A 20,359-nucleotide genomic window follows, 5' to 3' on the forward strand; every position below is an offset into this window, starting at 1 on the left:
AGCATCTGGAGAAGAATCCAAAGAATGATTTTCACACGCACACACACACACACACACACACACACACACAGAGAGAGAGAGAGAGAGAGAGAGACTGTGCAGTTAAGCACAGAGCAGCAGTGTAATGATATGAAAGAACAATCTACTGCATCAAAACCCATCTGTGTGCGACTCACTAAAAATGTAGTCATAAAAAATGACCTGTGCTCTTAGGCCCTTTCTGCCCTAATATTAAACAATCTCTCAGATTATAGCTTATCTTGCTGATCAGTAATCAATAACCAGTTAAATTAAAACATACGTTAAATTCTACCTTTCCTAACAGGAAGCTGTAATTAAAGTTTTTAGTATAACATTTTTTTATTGCCTGGCTTTATTGGGAAATATGAAAGATACCTGGAATAATAGCTAAACCACTGTTTTAATAATAAAATGTATATAGTTTACAAATGCTGATTATCAAGCTGTACATACATTGTTTTCAGATTAAATGGTTCACATAATAGAGGAACGGGATTGATGAACAGCTCACACTAACAAGCACCCACCTCAGTGTGGACGTATTTATACCTACAACATATCATATACCATACCTGACATTTCCATGAACCACACTTACTAAACAGTCTGTGCTCAAGATGGTGTGTGATGCACATGATGTAAGATTTCTGTTTAGATATTAAAATAATTCATATAAGTTTATATCTTAAGCATAAAGAATGCACAAGTATTATTTTCTCATCTGTACACATTATCTTCCATCATTTGTTGTGTGATTAAATAAACAAAACAAAACAACATTAGCATCTCTGTTTTTGCTTTATATTTCTGTTTTATATTCAGTACTATCACATGTTGTAATGCTTACAGATAATAGTGAAGATGTTTTTAAGGGTGTGAATTTTACTTAAATAATTCCAGATCTACTAACACTTAAGACACATTTTGGATAAGAATGTGATGATTAATTTGCACACAGCTGTCCTTAAGAACACCCAGTCCTGCTATCCATCATACAGAAGTTGTCCATTTGACACATTCTCAATGTTACATCCGCAGGGTTTCCCCCATTTTGTAATTTGTGCAGACTGCAATCAACATCCTCTTGACCGCTCCTCCTTTCAAGTGTCTGTGACGTGAGCAGTGTGCCAATTATCCGTGGAGTGTGCCAATTATCAGCAACAAAAACACACATGGATTTTCTGTAGAAATTTCTTGTTACTGAGCCACATTTCTTCAGCTCTGCATCAATAAAGTCTTTTTAAAATCTTCACAGTGCTCACTTTTGATAAAAAAAAAAAAAGAAAACTGTCTTAAGCTCGGATCTCATTTAGAAAAATTTGAATGAGTGTGATTTGAAATTTTTATGTGTATTAAAGACATATTAGAAACATGCACATGACCCAAATTTATGGAGAAAGTAGGTCATGCAGACAAGCTTCAGTTTTCATTCTGAACAACAGGGTAGATTAATCAGAAGAAAAAAAAAGTTATTTATGCTGTCTGACAGTATTTGACTAAAGAAGATGAATATACAAACTTTAACATATACTTGCTATATAGATAACACTAGTGTTTTGTCTATATTGAGTTAAATTTTCATACTATTTGTCTGAACTTGCATAATTTCCTTACCAGGAAGAGATGTAAGCCTCCGGTTTCACAAACACTTAGACTCTCTGCTCGAACTCTTCTGTTCCAGTGAATAACAAATAAAATCAATAGATCAACACAACTTGTTAAGGATTTTATTGTTTTTAATTTTTTAATTTTGTTTTATGTTATCATTTATTTTTTAGAATACTGCTTCTTTAGTTTTTTTTGTCCCAGATATGCTTAAAACAAACATTTTCAGTTTTTTCTGTAATATCTACTTGTTATATGAAGTCAGTCAAACGTTTGTGTTCTAAGAACATCTCTAAGAAACATTTTAAGACTTCACTCTATGTATGAAAATGTTTTTTATAGAAGTGAAGGTCATACATTTGAATGCAAAGCAATTATTTTACATCTTTTTATTTATTTATTTTTTATAATGTATAATGTATTAATGCAGTAATTTTTTTAGCTGAACCAACTCAAGGTCTTAATCTTTTAAGCAACCTGAGGGTCTGGGCCAATCTTGACCCAAACAAATGAAAAGCTATCTCACAAATGTGACAACAGGTGTCTGGGATTTCCTGCCTGATGTTGCTGCCTGTGTGGTCATTTGTCAAAACTCCTGTTGTCTTGTAACAGCTCAAGGTGTTGAAGCTATAGCTACTCCCTGCTATAGCTTTAAAGTCTTTAACGTTACCTAAACTTTGTCCACAACTTGATGCTTTCTTCTTATGGCTCCTCTCCAAGGACTTTATGTGGCTTCTTTAATTTGGACCTTGCAGCTCAAGAGATTTCAGTTATTGCTGGTTGGAATGTCTCATGTTAATTTTGCAACTGGCACTGAATAGATAAACATCACCCCCTATGTGAGGAAACACTCTTAGCATTCCTTTTTCCACTGAATGCAGTCTTTGTTTATGTCAGCCTTGTGTGTTTTTACCACAATGTGTATTGTAAGGGTAATGTAGGGGTAATTGTGAACCTGACTGATCTCTGGTAGAAACTTCTACTCTCCTCTAGGCAACAGGGCCACTCCATAATGTTTCTGCCCTGAGATTCACCCCCCCAGCTGGATCAGCTGCTGTGATGTTAACATGTTGACATTCCTTGCTTCAAGCCTGAATCCCTTCAGGAAGACAAAATGATCATCAGGAATTTTAACCTTCAAGGGATATAAGCATTATTTTGATCTTCAACAGCTGAGTGTAAAGTATAAACATCACTTTTGCCAATTGGTTGGATTTGAGGATAAATAATTGGAGGACAACAATTTGTCAACTTAATGTTCTTATTTCCAAAGTTGATTAATGAATTCAAAACAGTTGCAACTAATATTTTATATTTTATTAAAAAACAGTCTTCAGTGTAAACAGGAGAAAGTTTAATGGCAAAATATTGTTTATTTTTTGTCTACCATTATATAATTTCAGGCAATAATTTATCCTCCTGTTAGAGATTTAATATGACTCATAAAAAGATGATCCACACTGCTATCAGATTTATAATCTATAATGATGGGAATGACATTTATCTTGAAGAAATCCTGTTTGGATGGTGACACAACCACCTTGATGTTGTTTAATTGCAGTTTTATCTTTGTAAATGTACCATATGCACAGACACACACACACACACACACACACACACACACAAATAGTGCAAAGTGCAAACATTAAATAACTGGTAGCGCTGTAAAGTTCTTTAACATGTAAGCTGAGGAGGGCAGGGATCAAACCCTTGGGCTTCTGATGAACGGATAGGTGCTTCTGTCTGCTAATTCCTGCTGCATTTGCACAATATGTAGTAGTTTCACAATCAATGTTTGAAAATTGTGAGATGGTAATGCAATCCAAGGGTGTAGTTTTCAGTGGGAAGTGCCTAGGTAATGTGATGGGAATCAAGATGCATGGATATCAGAATATGTGGAATTTTGTAACATATTTTTCTAACATATACCCCTAACTATATACATTAACTCAAACTCTGCAGTACAAAAAGTAAGGTATCTGGAGTGGGAGGGAAGTGGAAAACTACAATGTCTGTTGGAAAAACTGTGCTCAGACCAACAGTATCTTATGTAAAAGCCTTCAGTTTCATGAGGACTTATGGATTAGCACTTTCCACCACCCTCTTTGTCCTCTTTATTATTATATGCACCTTAGGTAACATTAATAATGAATTAATTTATTAGTATGGTTAGTTTTCTGAACCAAAGAGCACATTAAGGTAAATGTAGAGATAGCTTCCAAAATAATCTTAGGAGGTTCTTTTTATCAAACCATTTGGTGTTTGGTTGGTTTAAACCTGCACTAAACAGAAAACAGATCAGTAGTGGATTATATGCTCTTGAGCAACATGACCCCAATATAATGTTAAGTGCTGTACCCACACATGATACTACTTCCTACTTCCAGGTTTCAAATTGGTTCTTAAAATGAACGTCTACCATATAGCATAGTCAAAAAACAAAATTTTCCAACTGACCTCTGACAAGCCAAAATAGGTATATTTTGTCAAATTGATCAGAAAAACCTTACCCAAGATATTTCTCTGTATGTAGTGCTGCAGCTTTGTAGGATTTGAATTGCTTCTCTTTGATAGATTTCCTCATTCATCTTTTCATGGCCATGCAGTGATTGTCTGATGACAATGATAGTTCAGCCATTCAGCTCCAGGAACTGATGAAAATGTCTTTGCCGATGACGACAGTTTTTGTAAAGTCCACCTATTGACTGTCCAAGTCCAAGGTACCTTGGACTGAAATCACACCTAAATACACAAGATCTGATGAAAAAAAAAATGTCTTTGTCCAAACTTCCTGCCTGTATTCAGAGGAAAAAAAGCAAAAGAAGAAAAAAAACAAAACAAAGCAAGAAATTCAAGGAAAATGAACTTTGAAAGATTTTGAAAAATGGATATTTGAGTGGATCTGGGCCATTCTGGTTTTTGGAAAAAAAAGTAAATGAGTTTCTGTGAAAGGCAGTAAGTAATATAAAAACCCTAATCACGTTCCCTTTTGCTGTATAATTAACCCTGTCCACACAGAGAAAATATCTTTGGTCACCCCAGAAATCACAATTAAAACATTGTTACTTTGTTCAGAAGCAGCTCAGCCACTAACATAGGTTGTGCTACATATCCATAGCGTCTCATTTCTCACCAGGTTTGAAAATATGTCTAATCAGATGCACTTAATTAGGCCTAATTGGTTTGCTTTGAGTTGTCTTATTTTTGTCTCAATTTTAAATCTTATAGACTTAAAAGAAAAAAACTATTTTTCTTTGATCAAAAATGGACCTACTCAATGTTATCATTTTGACGTTAATGTATTCTATTCTTTTACAAACAGGTCAAAAGCTTAGTATTTGTGTCATAACCCATCTAATCATTTTCTTTACCCCTTAGTCCAATTCAGAGTCTCGGGGAAGCTGAAATGTTATAATATTTACTTGAATTAAAGCTTGATCAACACCCACTGCTGCCATAAGATATGCGATGTGATACAGTACGGTACACTGCAATGAAAAACGATACGTTACAAATTTAATAAACAGACAATACGAACATTAAGCCACTTTAATCCGCAATAGAACCATTATACCAAACAGCAGAATACCTACATATGTTGCACAATACTCATTTTGGGAAAAACAGAGAAAACTTGAACATCTATACATGGTCATCTCACTGTAATGCAGCTGTTATCAGCTACTCCAGCTCTGTGTTTTTGCCTCCTAGTAGAAATTTTTATGCTAGAGATGATGTGTCTTAAACCTGTAAGTGTTGCCTAAAGCCTTGCTTCCACCAACTGGTGCAGGACGGGACGGTTAGGGTGCACATATGGTTTAAACTGTAATCTCATTGCATTCCCACAGCCAACCGTAACCTTACCTACAAGGCGGAGTATCAGCCAGATAGCGCCAGATGCCTCAGCTACATAACAGCATGATGCAATTGCAGCGCCTTCCTTAAAGTATTACCAACACACAACTCAGAAACAAAGAAGGAGAATGGCGGCCATCAAACTATTTGTATTCTTTCTTCTTAACGTAATTTTAAACAATGATTTAATCAACAAAAAGAAAATCTTTTGCCCTAAAAAAGGAGCCATTCCTGCATATTTTTATGCCCGGTCACACGGAAAGTGTCTTTTTCTCAACCAATAGACGGATTCCAGTGTTTGTCAATGAGGTGGTGGAGAGGACCCAAATGCAGGCAAATGAGACAGGAGGTGGACTGATGCAGGAACAAGGCTTTAATAAACAAAAAAACTAGACTCACAAAACAAAAAACCATGACGGCAAAACTGTGGCATGACATGAAGACTGTGAACAACTATTGCACTAACAACAGAAAACAGTAGACTGGCAAAGATGAACTGAAACCAATGGACAAAGAGCACAAATCTTTCAGGACTCAAAAATACGTTTAGCATTCAAAGCTTGGTTTTCACTATCTTTGCCATCACCCTTTTTCTTTGTTTTTGATTAACCACAGAAAATGTGCATTAAATCACCAGTAGAAATGTGACTATTGAGCACAAGCATCACTCATTTCTTATAAAAATGAAAAAAAAAAAAAAAAGCATTTGTAGCTAATGTTTGTTTTACTACTAAATAATGAGGAAACTATCTCTCACTGCAATATCCTTTTGGCCCTCAAAACCTGAAATGGGGCAACCCAGTCCTATCAGCTTCTCATCATATGAGATGAAATATGGAGTTTCTGGGTAGCTACAATTTATGACCTATCTGGTTTGTGGGTTGGCAGTGCTGTGAGTTATGGGTCATGGTTTCATGCTGGCTATGGAGCTCACAGGCTCCTCTGAGGCAAAAGGGTATGGAAAGGATTGAGCTGAGGTGATGTGATATCTATGTGTGTGGGGCTTGAATTGGTTTGCCATAATTAAAGTTCACGTGAACACAAACATGTTTGCAACCACACTCTTACTGTATTCCTCAATGCAGAACAAGAATCGATGAGGAAATATTTGAATAGAAAATTTGTTTTCATTTTTTCAGATTGTTACCATGGTAATGCATGTACAGTGTTTTTTACAGCTATTATTACATGTAATGCAACTCATAAGTCCTCATAAAAACAAAAAACAAGCAATTAATCCAGCTATTCCCATGCATGACAGCACATAAGTACAGTCCATCTTGAGGGTGTTCCCACTTGTTCTTTACATTCGTTTTCAGTGTTTTCATCACACTCTCAAACCATGTCAGCTGAGCTTACAGGTCAGTTGATTGTGGATGACAAGTCATCTGAGACACTGGACCACCACACCACGCCACTTCCTCTCATGTGTAAAATATCCCCCACAGGCTGGAGGTTTGTTTTGGTTTACTCTCCTGATGAAATACAATTAACAAACCAGATTGAATAGTGTATTACAGCAGAATGTTCTGGTTGCTCTGAATCACTATCACACCTCCGTCTTCATGTTTTAAGGTGAGAACCACACGTGAAGATGCCATCTGTTCACCATTTCTGCCTCACATAAAGGCAAAGCTAGCACCAAAAATATCAAATTTGGAGTTATTAAACCTGAGTATAGACATTTCTGATGTTTCTTGGTCCAGACAACTGCCTTTTTCTTATTGACTTTCATCAGCAAGAAGGTTGGATTGACTTTAGTTTCCTGTGGAAATTTTTGTGAGGAACTCTGGAAACGTAACCCAGACCCCATTCTGAGATGATGTTACTCAGCAATTTCAGAGACTGGTGATAAAGTTATTCGTAGCTGGAGAGGCAACCTTTGGTGTTACTTTTCTGTGGTGTTCCTCTTCAGCCAGTTTTACAGTTTAAGCAAATTCACATAAGAAATGTTTAAAATTCTCCAGATTTTACAGGTTGACTGACATTTAAGTTGTGAAGTTATGCCTTTTTTTCTTACTTTTGAGACAGTTTTCACCATGAAATAAGTTACAGATAAGGCGATTTGTGTTATTAAAGCATTACCTCTGTAGGAATCCACATCAGGAGCAAGAAACGGCATCACTTAATAACTGAACAGGCAAACTTATTAATTCAACTTCACTAAGCAGGTTAAGATATTGCAGGTTAAAATGTGTTTTTTAACACCTTTTTTTCACTATGTGCTTGAGTGAGTTTGTGTGAAAATTCTGTATAAATATTAACTGTATTGTGTTGCACTGCTGGAGCTAAAGAACACGCTCTTACAGCAGCATGTCCAACTACTTGGTTATTTTTGGCAAAAGCCATTAAATATTCCAGTTTTTCCAGCCATCCAAATTAGATATATTTACAATAAAAGTATCCATCCATCCATCCATCCATCCATAAATTTCTTTTCTCATTTTTTCTGTTATACTACCTTAATATATTTTCTTCTTACTTTTGCCATTTCTATGCTAACAGATTGTGTATGCTTGTTGTTAAGATGATCTGTGCTTTTACTGTGTTTGGTATGTTTATATGGTCATATGTGTCTGTTTATGTACCTCATAGCAAATTCATGTTTGTAAATAAGAATTGATTCTTAAATCTATTACCTGGAAATATAAAGATAAAAAATAGAAGCTCTATTGCTAATGTCCTGGTGCCAGACACTCCAGAAAAATATAATTTTTAAGTCACATGTCGAGCTATTTTTGCATCATGTGGATGACCTTTTTTAGTATTAAGACAGTGGTCACAATGATACATCTGAACATTCATGTTTAAGGTTTTAGCCTGGCAGACTTCACCCATGAGGATTTCATGATGATGTATTTTATTGGATGTTGCAGTGGATGTTAAATACTGTTACTAAAACTAAAATTTAAACAAGGTCTTGAAAATGCATCACACATATCTGATGCAATTTCAAATCACTAATGGAGCTTGCTCAGGCATACTGGAAATGAAGACTATTGAAAACTGCCTGTTCAGATGCTTTTAGTTCACACAACAAGCACTGGCCTTGAACACATTAAGTCCACACAAGAAGAGGTGGAGTCACTCTTTTAAAAAGACAAGTACAGAAATAACATTTACTGTATCTAGGCAAATTTGCTTTTAGCCCATAAAGGTAAATAGAGGTTTTGTTTCTTTATGATGACCAGATAAACCCTCAGCCTGTCTCATCTTGCTGTTTTCTGAGAAGCAGTAACAGACGCTGTCCTACACACTGACTCGGCTTCCAACACTGGCTGTATATTAAAGTGTACTGAGTGACCTGGCACTTAGACTAAGAGAATAACGGTGTGCTCTGACAGAGTGTAAGCCCATGAATTCAAGTGTGAAGGCCTGTATGTGTATTAAGTGGATGCATGTTGGGCAGTAGTGTCAGCCTGTAAAACTGTTTGTCTGCATCTGAGTGTGTTTAATGTGCATATACCAATATCAGTGAATCTGTGCAAGTGTGTGTGTGTGTGTGTGTGTGTGTGTGTGTGTGTGTGTGTGTGTGTGTGTGTGTGGCTTACCTCCTGTCAAGTTAGTGAGGAGGTGGCACAGCACTGTGCAATAAGAGCAACCAGCCTGCAGGCAGGACTGGCCATTTGGAGACATGACAAGAAGCCCAGACATTAGTTGTTCTTTTTCAATCCCTCATTGTGTTATCAGATCTGTATCTCTTCTGCTGTCTATGTATCGTTCAGCAGTTAAACACTGGATTTTAACCATGTCACATTTTCTCTTCTTTTTGTTGTCTGTCTTTCCCATCTGTCTCTGTTTCTTTCTCTCTGGATTTCTCTCCCCACATGTCTACTTCACATTCTATTTTCTTTCCTTGCAGTTTGCTGTTTTGTGGTCCACAAGAGGTGCCATGAATTTGTCACGTTCTCCTGCCCAGGGGCAGATAAGGGACCCGACACAGACGTAAGTAACCGAATCCCAGCTGTTCCCTCTCCAGTGTGTCGCTGGGGAGGTGCATTTCTTGTCATTAGACTGTAGCAAAGGGTGGCACCGGTATGCAGTTTTATCAGCCAGACCTCTTCTCTGAACACACTGGTGCTCTTTAACAGCTGTAGAGCTGTCTTGTGTCCTTATCGTGGTATAAAGTAGCATTTGTTGATGGGCAGAGGAACACTGAAGTTTACTTCTAAAATTTCTAAACATTTATTAAATGTCAGTCTTGGCCATGTCTGGATAATGTTGTTATAAAAACAGAAGTTTTCACATTTTGATGACAACTTACATCAATTAGGAACATTACAGCTGGGTAAACAATTAGTATATGATTTACATTTAGAATGCAATGTACCACCTGTGATATTAAGCAAAAATGGCTATGTTTACAGCATCACCAGGTGGCTAATTAGATTAATTAATTATCAGTGTTCCTTATCGAGTCACTGGGAACCATCTTATTGAGAGTGATATTGATATATATTTGTAACCATTAAATTCACAAAGAAAATTAAACTTTAATCTTTCTCTTAAAATGTTCCTTGCAATCAGAATCATTATTCTTCCCTCAAACTAAACATTTAAACACAACAGGGGGCTTATGAAGTCCCCTAATGAGTCTCAGTTATATGTTACAAATGATTTTAAAGAAGAGTGGAACATAGTTGTGCCTTTAAAGATGGCCCGAACAGGTCTAGAAACATATAGCAAATGTGGGAGCAGTCCCACCATGTTTATCTTGCACACTGTGCTATTAGCAGTCTAAATGAATAATGACTGAAAAATAATAACTCAACTTGCAATGGTTCAATTAGTTTAGTCTTTTGATATTATTTGCTCATTTTAAATTAGCTTTAGAAGTTCTTCAGCACAAATGCAAGTTTCTTGTCAAATTAAATCCAGAATAATTTGAGATGCGTGATTGAAATTAAAGATCTGTTTGGCTCTTTGAATGAGCTTTCCTTCTTAGGTTTGTAGTACCAGCGATGTGCCACGAGCCATTGCTCGCCTGCCGGCAAAGGGCTACACTCTATTTCCATACCTGCTTTCTTGCTGGACATTCTTAGCCTCTTAGCGTTACAGCAGCACAGCCTGGTCTCTGTAACTGGAGATATGTCAGTGTGTCTTTCAAGACCATCAACCCAGACTCTTTAAATAGAGCACTCCATGGATGACATGGAAGCCGTACCAGCATAAAATAGTCTGGGCAAGGGGATTCTTGATCATGAAAGAACATCAGGTTCATTGTTAACAGGTTTGTTTTGATGACCTCTGACATCTCCATGTTGGAGAAACACCAGTTACTCACTCACGTATTTAACAGAAAACATGGTCACGTTAATCAACATATTTGTAATGGATTATTATCTTCCATTAGCTTTTGCTATTTCATGTCCCCTGTCTGTCTATCGGCTATCCACGACAACTATGGATTGACTCTTAATAATAAATTGGCTTAATCTGTCTTGTGTAAGTTAACAGAGTTGTTATATATAAAAAAGGCAAACAAAATGTTCTTTTGTCACTCACAAGAAAAATGTGCTAAATAATGTTTTTGACCAGTAATAAAATGATCAAAAACATATAGTAAATCTGTATAAATACACACAACATGACATGAACTTATGCAAAGAAATCCAATAGTACAAAAAGACTTTACATAAAGCAGTATATGGTCAGTAACTCTGAGGCATTGTTTATGTAGGATTTTATTATTATATTCTGCATACCATTGCATCTGCACACCAAATCTCCATCTTTTAAAAATTCACATTATTATTTCCACTTCTAAAATATTTGTTGCTTCTTTTTGGATATATTTCTGTGCACTTAACAGCTGCAGTGCGGTTGCCATGGGCAACCACTATATTACATGGCTTGCTGCCTCCTGGGCCTCCAGTCCAGGAAGGCAATAACTCCCTTGGCCAGCAAATATCCTGAAGATCTGCAGCATCTAAGCTTTATGCATCTTATGACTCATGTCTGTTTTATAACTCCCTTACTGCAAGAAACTAAGTGTGCACACCAGCCAAAAGTCCTTTCACCAGCGATTAACTTAAGTTTGATGTGGCAAGATAACTATGAATGCATTCTTCCTCAAAATAACAGCCGCAGGGTGTTGTTTTAAACACAAGAGAGGCTGCAGATAGGCTTGTAATTATACATGATAATTTCTCTGAAAAGCCACTGAAGTTTACTGCCAGCATTGCAATATAAGGTTTAATTTGAGGATGTTTTTCCCTCAAAAACCAAGATTGAATTCACCCATCACTTTAATGTAAAATTGAGCAGGTGCCTGTCAAGTTGTTTATGTACTTAACAGAGGATAACAATGCCCATGTTAGTCTCACTAAGTGAGACTAAAGCTCTTTGTGTAACAAAATGTTTTTGTTCGGCTGCTGGGTGTAATGTTTACTTGCAGCTCCAGTAAGTTCAGTGCTTTACAGTATAAGACTATCAATAATGCAGGAGCTCTTGGTATCACTGCAGGGGCTCAGCAGATGAAACTGAGAGGTTTGATGTCCTGTGTTTGTGTGGCTGTGCAGCTGTTGCATCATTGATGTCCATTTAACCAGAGCAGCACATTTGACCTGAGGCAATCTGCAAGTCTGTATGCACTGATTTCCTCTCTTCTTACACACACATGTACTCTCAGACAGCCACCCACCCCCCAAGCCCCTCGGGCCTGTTCAGTGCACAGAGAGCTTTGACAGAGTAACATGGTTAAGCAGCAGCACAGTGCCCTCTCTGTCTCATTTGCTTGGAAACCGACGGAATTGACCTGCGGGTGACATGGCAGCCAGGCAGAGCATACACAGAAAATATACAGTTATGTCCAGAAGCACTTACACAATTACTGTTATTTTAGTTGTTTGATGAATTGTGTGAGTCACAGGAAATCAGCGAATATGGGCTTAATGCTTTATTAAGCAGGTGAAAGGTGTTGACTTGATTCAGACTTTGGTATTTGCATTTGGAAGTTGTTTATTTGAACCCCAAGATCTGGTGAAAAACATCTACAAGAGTCTTGTCAAAAATATATATATATAAAAAAAGAACAATTATTGGCATGTTCATTTGTTCAGTTACATTTGAGCTTTTGAAAAAGAGGGTTCTACATTTTGAAGAAGTAATACACTTCTTAATACCCTCTGAGAGCTTAGGCCAGGTTCACACTGCAGGCTGAAGTGACCCAAATCCGATTTTTTGGGCCCTATGCAACCTGTATCTGATCTTTTCATGACAGTCTGAACACACAGATCCGATTTTTTCAAATGCGACCCAGGCCACTTGGATATGTGGTCCTAAATCTGATACGTATCTGATCTTTTGCCATGCGACTTCAGTCTGAACAGCCAGGTCGCATTAATCCGACCTACACGTCATACACATCATTGTTTTTAAACTCTTATCTTTAAAGGCGCTCACATCACTCTCCCATCACTCCTGACTGCGACTCCTTACCCACACGTTTCTCTGTATAGACGTTGTTGCCACTGCTCCACAAAATGTCATCTGGCTCTCCTCTTTTGCAATCTCCTCCTTAAAATGATGCCATCGAAAATGTGCTGGCTACGGTTGGATAATAAATTAAAAATTGCAACATAATCTCCACTGTTACTGTCCATGTTTACTTCTGCAAACACAAAGACGTCACACGCACACTCACTGTCACGTCGTCGTGTCTTCTACGCATGCGGGACACTTTTGGTGCGCATAAGCTTCATACAGGACATCACATACAAGTCGCATTTAATTGGAAATGTGAACGGACTCTCAAAAAAATTGAATTTCACAAAAAAATCGGAATTGAGCATTATGCCCTGCAGTGCGAACCTAGCCTTAGAGTCTGTACTCTGATCATTATATGAACTCGTTTGGCAAGTGCTTGAATGTAACATGCATTCCAAGTTTACATATATGGTGTTACCAAGCTGTTAATCTGGGAGGAATCTAATTTGTAATATTAACAAGTAATGCTGTAGACACGCTGCAGAGGAAACTTGTTTCAGCCGTTTGTGCAATCTCATTATTTCAGTCACTACCCACAGCTCGTGACCATTGGTGAGGATGGGAAGGTAGATCAGAGGGTAAATCGAGAGCTTTGCCATTTGGCTCAGCTCCTTCTTCACCACAATAAACCAATGCAGAGGCTGCATAATTGCAGACGCTGCATCACTCTGCCTATCGGTGTCCCTTTCATCCCCATCAACAGCTCGGCTGCGGCTAGAAATTCTGTCAATGAAAGTTATGAACAGAATTGATGAAAAACAGGCAGACAACAGGTTTTAAAAAAATGTGATCTGGTTTTAAGGCTTGGGACACACACAGTGTCATTACAAGGACTCTGCTTGGGAATTGAAAACAAGATTAAAGTGGAGTGGTGCTAAATTACATAATCTGTGCCACAGGCTTCCTGGGTTGTCACAGGCAATGGAGCCTTTCATCTGTATTTTTAGTCTATTTTCTTCCAGCAAGGGTGCTGGCCATCCTTTTTTAGACAGGCCTGTTTTTGCCCATACTTTGCTATTTTACTACTTTGCAAATGATACTGATGCCAAAACAGAAATCCATTTAATCCACCCCAGTGGTTGTTCTGAAAGGCAGACAGGGTGTACTGGCTCCTTGAAGATTAAATAAAACTGTGAGAAAATAAAGAAGAAGCATCTGTTCTCTTCCTATCAGCAGCGATTGGAGCCGCCAAGTTAATCCATTATCCTCATCTGCAACGAATACAGTTAAGTACAGATGTTTCTAGATTGTGTAAAAGTGAGAATGCCAGTACTTTTATGACAGGCATTTAAAGTTTTTTTTTTGTATACCATAAACTGTTGACATTATATATGTATTTTCAACCTTAAAGACGCTCCAAACACTCTGGCTGTGTGAAGATATAGTGGCATAATGGGGTTCTTGATAATGTTGCTCTCATATGATCTCCTGTGTGTTATCTTGTGGCTGCTGGTCCGACAGCATTCACTTTATGTCATGTAAAGCAAGTCCAGAACAGGTTAACTTACAGGTTTCCCTTCTTTAAAAAAATACACCATGGTCAAAAAGTTAGTTAGATAATTTATGTCAAACATAAAGTAAGCAATATTTAAATACTAATCATACTGTACTTTAATAGACAGACATAAAAATAAAATAAAAAAACCTAAATTATTAATTGATAATTAAAAAGCAACCATAACCGAAACTACATAATTCTTTTTACATATCTGCAAGGAAGTAGGAGGAAGTGGGACTAATATAACCCCCCCATAAATGAATAAACACCCATTGCTAATCAAACACCCTCCTTATTTCTGTACCTTGTAAAACTTATGTATTTATACTTTTTAAACTGGTTTATATTTGGACATTCTCTGAGCATCCACTCCAGACTATTCTGCAATTTAACCCCACAAACTAAAATACAAAATGTTTTCCTGCTTGTTTGTACCAGAATTATTCTGAAATTACATTTACTGCTTAAGTTATAACCCCCTTCACTTCCAGTGAATCTTTTTTGAACATTTTCTGGTAGGAGATTATTTTTTGCTTTAAATCGGATTTGTGCTGTCTGAAATTCCACAATATCTCAGAATTTTATGAGTCTTGATTGTAAGAATAATAAAGTTGGATGATCTCTGTGTCCTGCCCTGTGAATTATCTGTATTGCTTTTTTTTTTTGCAAAATGAGTAGTGGATGTATTGTGTAGTTATTACCCCAGACTTCTGCACTGCAAATGACATATTGAAGAACTAATGAACAGTATAGTATGCGGAGTGATTTACGATTCAGACTGAGGTTGATTCCTAACAGATCTGATACGTATCTGATCTAGGACCACATATGAAAGTGGCCTGGGTCGTTTTAAACAAATGGATTTCTGCTGTTCAGACTGTCATTAAAAAGTCCGATATGAGTCACATATGGGTGAAAAAATTGGAATTGAACTGCAGTGTTAAAGGAGCCTCTGTTTAATCATCAGGCTTCAAATTAGGCTTCACATTATTTGTTCTTAGTTTAATGAGATAATGAGACATGGGATTGATGATGAAAAAACTTCTCCACAACAATGATGTTGCCATATGCTTCACACTGTAGTGTACGCATTACACTGATGTGCACTTTAAAAATCTAATTACCCTTTTACAGAGAAATAGACCACAATAACTATGATTTTTGCTCCTGGCATGTCCAGACATGACAAATATTTCTTTGCACAAAGTTAATTAGTAATTCAATAATCTGTATTCAGCCTGTTTAACTTTCTAACCTTAACATAGTTCTACCAATCCATGAATAGAGTCAGTAGATCCAGTAATGTAGCTCTAACAAGTTCCCTGTTGTGTGTGTTGCAGTGTTTTCATAAATAATACTGTTGCTCAGGCTTTTTTTTTTTTAGCTCAAATGTATGCTGTCCATATACATATAGAACCTCCAATAAATTTAGCTTTTAAATGTAAAAAAAAAAAAAAATTTTTAATGTTTTTATTTACATGACATAGTTGTGTTGTCTTGCAAAGCCACAAGGCAACAGCATAAATGCTCTACAGTGTAGGTCACTTGCATAGGCTACAGTGTTGATGTAACACAGAAGCATAAATCAAGCTTAAGTCAGCCTCCCACTCCTTACTGAACTGGATCCCAGTAACACATGCTTTTAGCACACACACTTATGCAAGCCTTGGCACAAATGCTGCTTCCAAGGAAACACCGTCTCAAAGAAACTTGTTTCTACATTTTGGTGCTCTGAATTTATTCTCTGTGTGAGTGCTGACATGTCCTACAGAGCCCTGCCAGGCTATACCGTTATAGTAAAATGAGATTACTGTTGACTGCAGCATGCCTTCAAACACACATATGCATGTAAAAATCATGCTGTGATAAGTGCCAGATAGGATTATCTCTTTGGCTTTTATTGGAGCTGGCACATGTAAGAAGAAGTGTAACAGCTACTCATGTCCTTCCACAGGGAATAACAGAATGCACTGTACTGATATAGTGTGTCTAATGAAGTTAGGCTCTTTTGCCAAACTGTATTTATTGCCAAACATTCCAGTCCCCTTTATATAAAGTGTTGGGAAATGCTTATGTGATGTCACTCTTTACCTACAGTGCAGTCAGTGTGTTAAGCTTTTCATGTGAAATCTGTATGGACACCAGTTGGACAAAGGTGACTGCTATTACTGAGAGATTGGAGACAAAACAGGAGAGGGACTGTAAGGATTACTTGATTGGCAAAATGAGCAGAAAGGATCATGCTTGTATATTAGAGATTGAGGCGCATGCTGAAGAGCATGAGTTAGCGTTGTGACAGAGAATTTAAGGCAGAGAAAAAATGAAAAGGCAACATCGTATTCTGTATAGGCAGGCATGAAAGTTGAGTGCATAATGGTCAGCACTGCAATTTATATGGAACATGATTGTGTGGTGGCTCTGAATTTATTTATTTTCACCACTAAAGGAGTTCTGGTCAACGTTAAGGAGAAATAGCTGGCATGTTACATCATGTAGGTAATATATGAGAAATCATAATCCTAAAATGAGCTTTTTCTTCTTTGGTAAAACTCACGTGAATCTATTATGACTTTCAGTTAAGTTGTGGATTTGTATTTCCTCCAACTTTCAATGATGTGCCATAATTAAAGGATTTTTTGTCATGTATTGCAGTGGATTCTTTATGTTATTAGAAATGGGCTATACATTTTCTTAGAATCTGAAGGAATTACATTTCTTGACAGAATTCAGGCTAATATTCTGTATGAAAATATGTTGGCATACAGAGGTATTGTCAAAGTGCCTCTGTTCCTTGGCTGCTTATGTTCCAGATATCGCCACTACACATTATTGCTTCAACCTTAGGCTTTTGCTACTAAGAGTCAGCCATATACAAATAGATGAATTCCCATGTTCTGTGAAAGCCAAAAATACAAACTGAGAAAATGAAAGATTATTATTCTGTCTGGGAAGTGTTTACAGCATAGCACTGGGTTTGAGATCTTAACTAAAACTACGTCCCTAGAGTTGATTTCACATCATCACGTGAATAAAAGCATCATTAAAGGTGGATTACTTTTCTCACAACCTTGCCTTGCATGCCTTAAAATGTTGGACACAAGTGTTGGCATATAGGATTCAATTCAAAACATATTTAAATCTGGTTGCTGTTTTCTTTGGTCTAATGTGACTGTTGGTGTTCCCTATTGTTTTGCTGTGTTGCAGATGCTTCTAGGTATATATAGCTGCTAAGACATGGTTCATGCACTTAACTTCAGTTGATGAGATTAATTCGAACACTGATTTGTTTGACAAAGTTACACTGCTTTTAGCATTGTCTGCTGAAAGGCTAAAATGTAGGCTATTGACATATATCAAATTTGCTTGATGCTCAGCTGTGCAGTAAATGGTTTGAATGTTAAGCAGTAAAAATTAAATAATGGTAAGACACAGAAACAAGACGCCTCTAGGCTCATCTCGTTTGTCTATATTCAGCCTCCTCATCTCCTCCATCCCCCAACCTGTGATCTAGAAATTGTTCATAGTCCAACATGTCATATTTTGAAGGATGTCTCCATTCCTAAAATGCAGCTGGAGAAAATGGGAACAATAAGAGGGGAGTCTTGCTGGAAGTGCTACATGCAAGGTTACACCACTATATCCTTTGCAGATGTCTATTTTGTATCCACATTTTTCTAAAGGGAATGTAATGCACCAATCCCACATTGTAAACTCTAACAATAATAATAATAATAACGATAAAAATAAAAAATGCATGTTTTTATGAACAACTATAATTCTCATCTGACAAAAGTAATGAAATGTTGCAGCTGTGTGTTACAACAGAACAATAGTGCTTTTCCACATGAAGGCAACCCCACTGCGTTATAAGGTTGCTGGTGTTAAATTTGGCAGCATACTTTTATCCTAAATATTTTTAAGTAACTGAAAATTGTGATGTGAGTTTTTAGTATTAGAAAATGGAATGTAGTTAACATTTGTCACGTTTCTATGTAATCGCTTTACATATTGTAAGTGTTGAATAGGGATTGATGTGATGGCTGAGAATCCACTGGTTGTTGCTTGTTGATGATAATTATGCTTATTCACAGGGGTCAGCAAGTAAATTTGGCCCGGGGCCATTTAGAAAAAACATTCACAAGGAGTTTCTCACAGCTAACTTTCTCTGCTGTATAATCTGTCGGGCCAGGTATTATTGGCAGCCGATTTTTACCTGTGGGATTTTTACCAGTTGCTGACCACTACTCTTTGGTGTCCTGATGAACCAATGTTGAGTTTCACAGTAATGACCTACGATGTGGTTATTTAAAAATTTTGATCAAGGCTTTGTTTAAGGGAAAGGCTGAAGAATGCGTTTATATGCATTGTGGGTATGTGTGTTTGCTGACAGTGGTGGAGGACAAAGGTTGGGGTCTTTGACTTTTGCATCACTTCATGGTGAAGCATCTCAGATCCGTGGTAATTCAGTTGCAGCATAAACTTCCATCTATATTTCATTGAGAAACTTTGTTGTTGTTGTCAACAATTACACAGACAACAGACTTTAGAACAAACACAAACATACAATGGCTTGTTAGACTGTTTCATTGTAATTTAAGCAACATTGCTGCATTGTTCTCCATCCACTGGTATTTTTTTCCACTGGTAGAGCCCTTCATTGGACTTGTTGCGTACCTATACTGTACAATTAAGAGCAAAAGAAAAACAAACAAACAAAAAAAAAAGGCAAGTCAAGAAGTCACAATAATTTTTGAACAAATCTTCACAAAACATAGTAACTGTTACTGTTCTTCTAAAGGCTCATTGTTTGTTAGGTATGTTTGGAAAGACAGCGAATTGTAATTCCGGTCTCTTTGACCTTAAACTCAGAAACAGCACAAACACACACACATCACACAAACCCAAAAAGTTTTTATACAATATCCAAAAGCATTCTTTCATACAAACTTACACATTAGCAAGACACTGAAGTTGTACACAACTTAGAAACTAAACCACACAAATATATTCTCTGAGCTTTGTTTATAACAAGTATGTGGAGCCCAGCCGTACCGCAACCACCCTATTACTTTTTGATGAGAATTGTAGGAGAGTCAGTACCATAGTTCCTGTTAGAGTTACTCCTCATCAGACAGATCTTCACAATTGCTGAAGATCAGTCTGAAGTCTAAGCACGAATTTTAATGTAGAGCAAGGCCTGAAGATGAACCAGCAGGAGATTTGAAGATCCTTACCAGAAATAGAATGATGCAAGTTACAGATGGGTCAAGCTACTTCTCTCCTGCTCCTCCTGCATCCCAAAGAGACAGATTAAAGTCCTCTGTGCTTCATTCATTCACTCTACTGCTTAGTCCAAAGGTCCCCAACCCTGGTCCTCAAGGCCCACTATCCTGCAGGATTAGATGCTCCAACACACCTGATTCAAATTTAACAGCTCTTTGCCAAGCTCTGCACAAGTCTGCTAATAAACCATTAATCTGAATCAGGTGTGTTGCAGCAGGGAGATATCTAAGACTATCTAAGGATAGTGGACCTTAAGGAGCAGCGTTGGGGACCTCTGGCTTAGTCCAACTCAGAGTTGTGTCGGCTGGAGCCGAGAGAGGCATGGTACACCCTGGACAGATCACCAGTCTATTGCAGGATGTTCTCTGTGCTTTTATATGTTGTATATTGCATGAAAACAGCTACAGGTTTACATATCTTGTATTTGAGAAATAAATAGAAATATTAGTTAATGGACAGTGAGATTTAAAACATTAATAATTTATCTTAGTAGTGTGAAAGCTGAAAATGTTTGAAGCAATTGAGAAAATGATGCAAATGATAACATGACTGCAGCCCAAATTGCCTCTCTGCCTGCCTCACAAACACATTTACACCTCGCTGCATGTG

The 20,359-nt window shown here is 37.2% G+C and overlaps 1 protein-coding gene and 1 long non-coding RNA gene across 3 annotated transcripts in view; one reads left to right on the forward strand and one right to left on the reverse strand.

Annotated features, from left to right (window-relative positions):
- Positions 1–20,359, forward strand: part of prkcaa (protein kinase C, alpha, a) — a 140,508-nt gene that overhangs the window by 36,811 nt on the left and 83,338 nt on the right. For both annotated transcript variants that reach the window (XM_041983763.1, XM_041983764.1), the window contains exon 3: positions 9,344–9,426. In XM_041983763.1, the coding sequence (XP_041839697.1) occupies positions 9,344–9,426 (83 nt within the window). The remainder of the gene's footprint in view (positions 1–9,343; positions 9,427–20,359) is intronic.
- LOC121638783 overlaps positions 19,107–20,359 on the reverse strand; it is a 111,368-nt gene continuing 110,115 nt past the window's right edge. Inside the window, exons 2-3 of the long non-coding RNA XR_006010073.1 lie at positions 19,702–19,757; positions 19,107–19,146 (exon numbers count right to left, since the gene is read on the reverse strand). This is a non-coding gene — a long non-coding RNA (uncharacterized LOC121638783). The remainder of the gene's footprint in view (positions 19,147–19,701; positions 19,758–20,359) is intronic.

Source organism: Melanotaenia boesemani, chromosome 4, assembly GCF_017639745.1.
Source record: "Melanotaenia boesemani isolate fMelBoe1 chromosome 4, fMelBoe1.pri, whole genome shotgun sequence".
Classification (NCBI taxonomy): Eukaryota; Metazoa; Chordata; class Actinopteri; order Atheriniformes; family Melanotaeniidae; genus Melanotaenia; species Melanotaenia boesemani.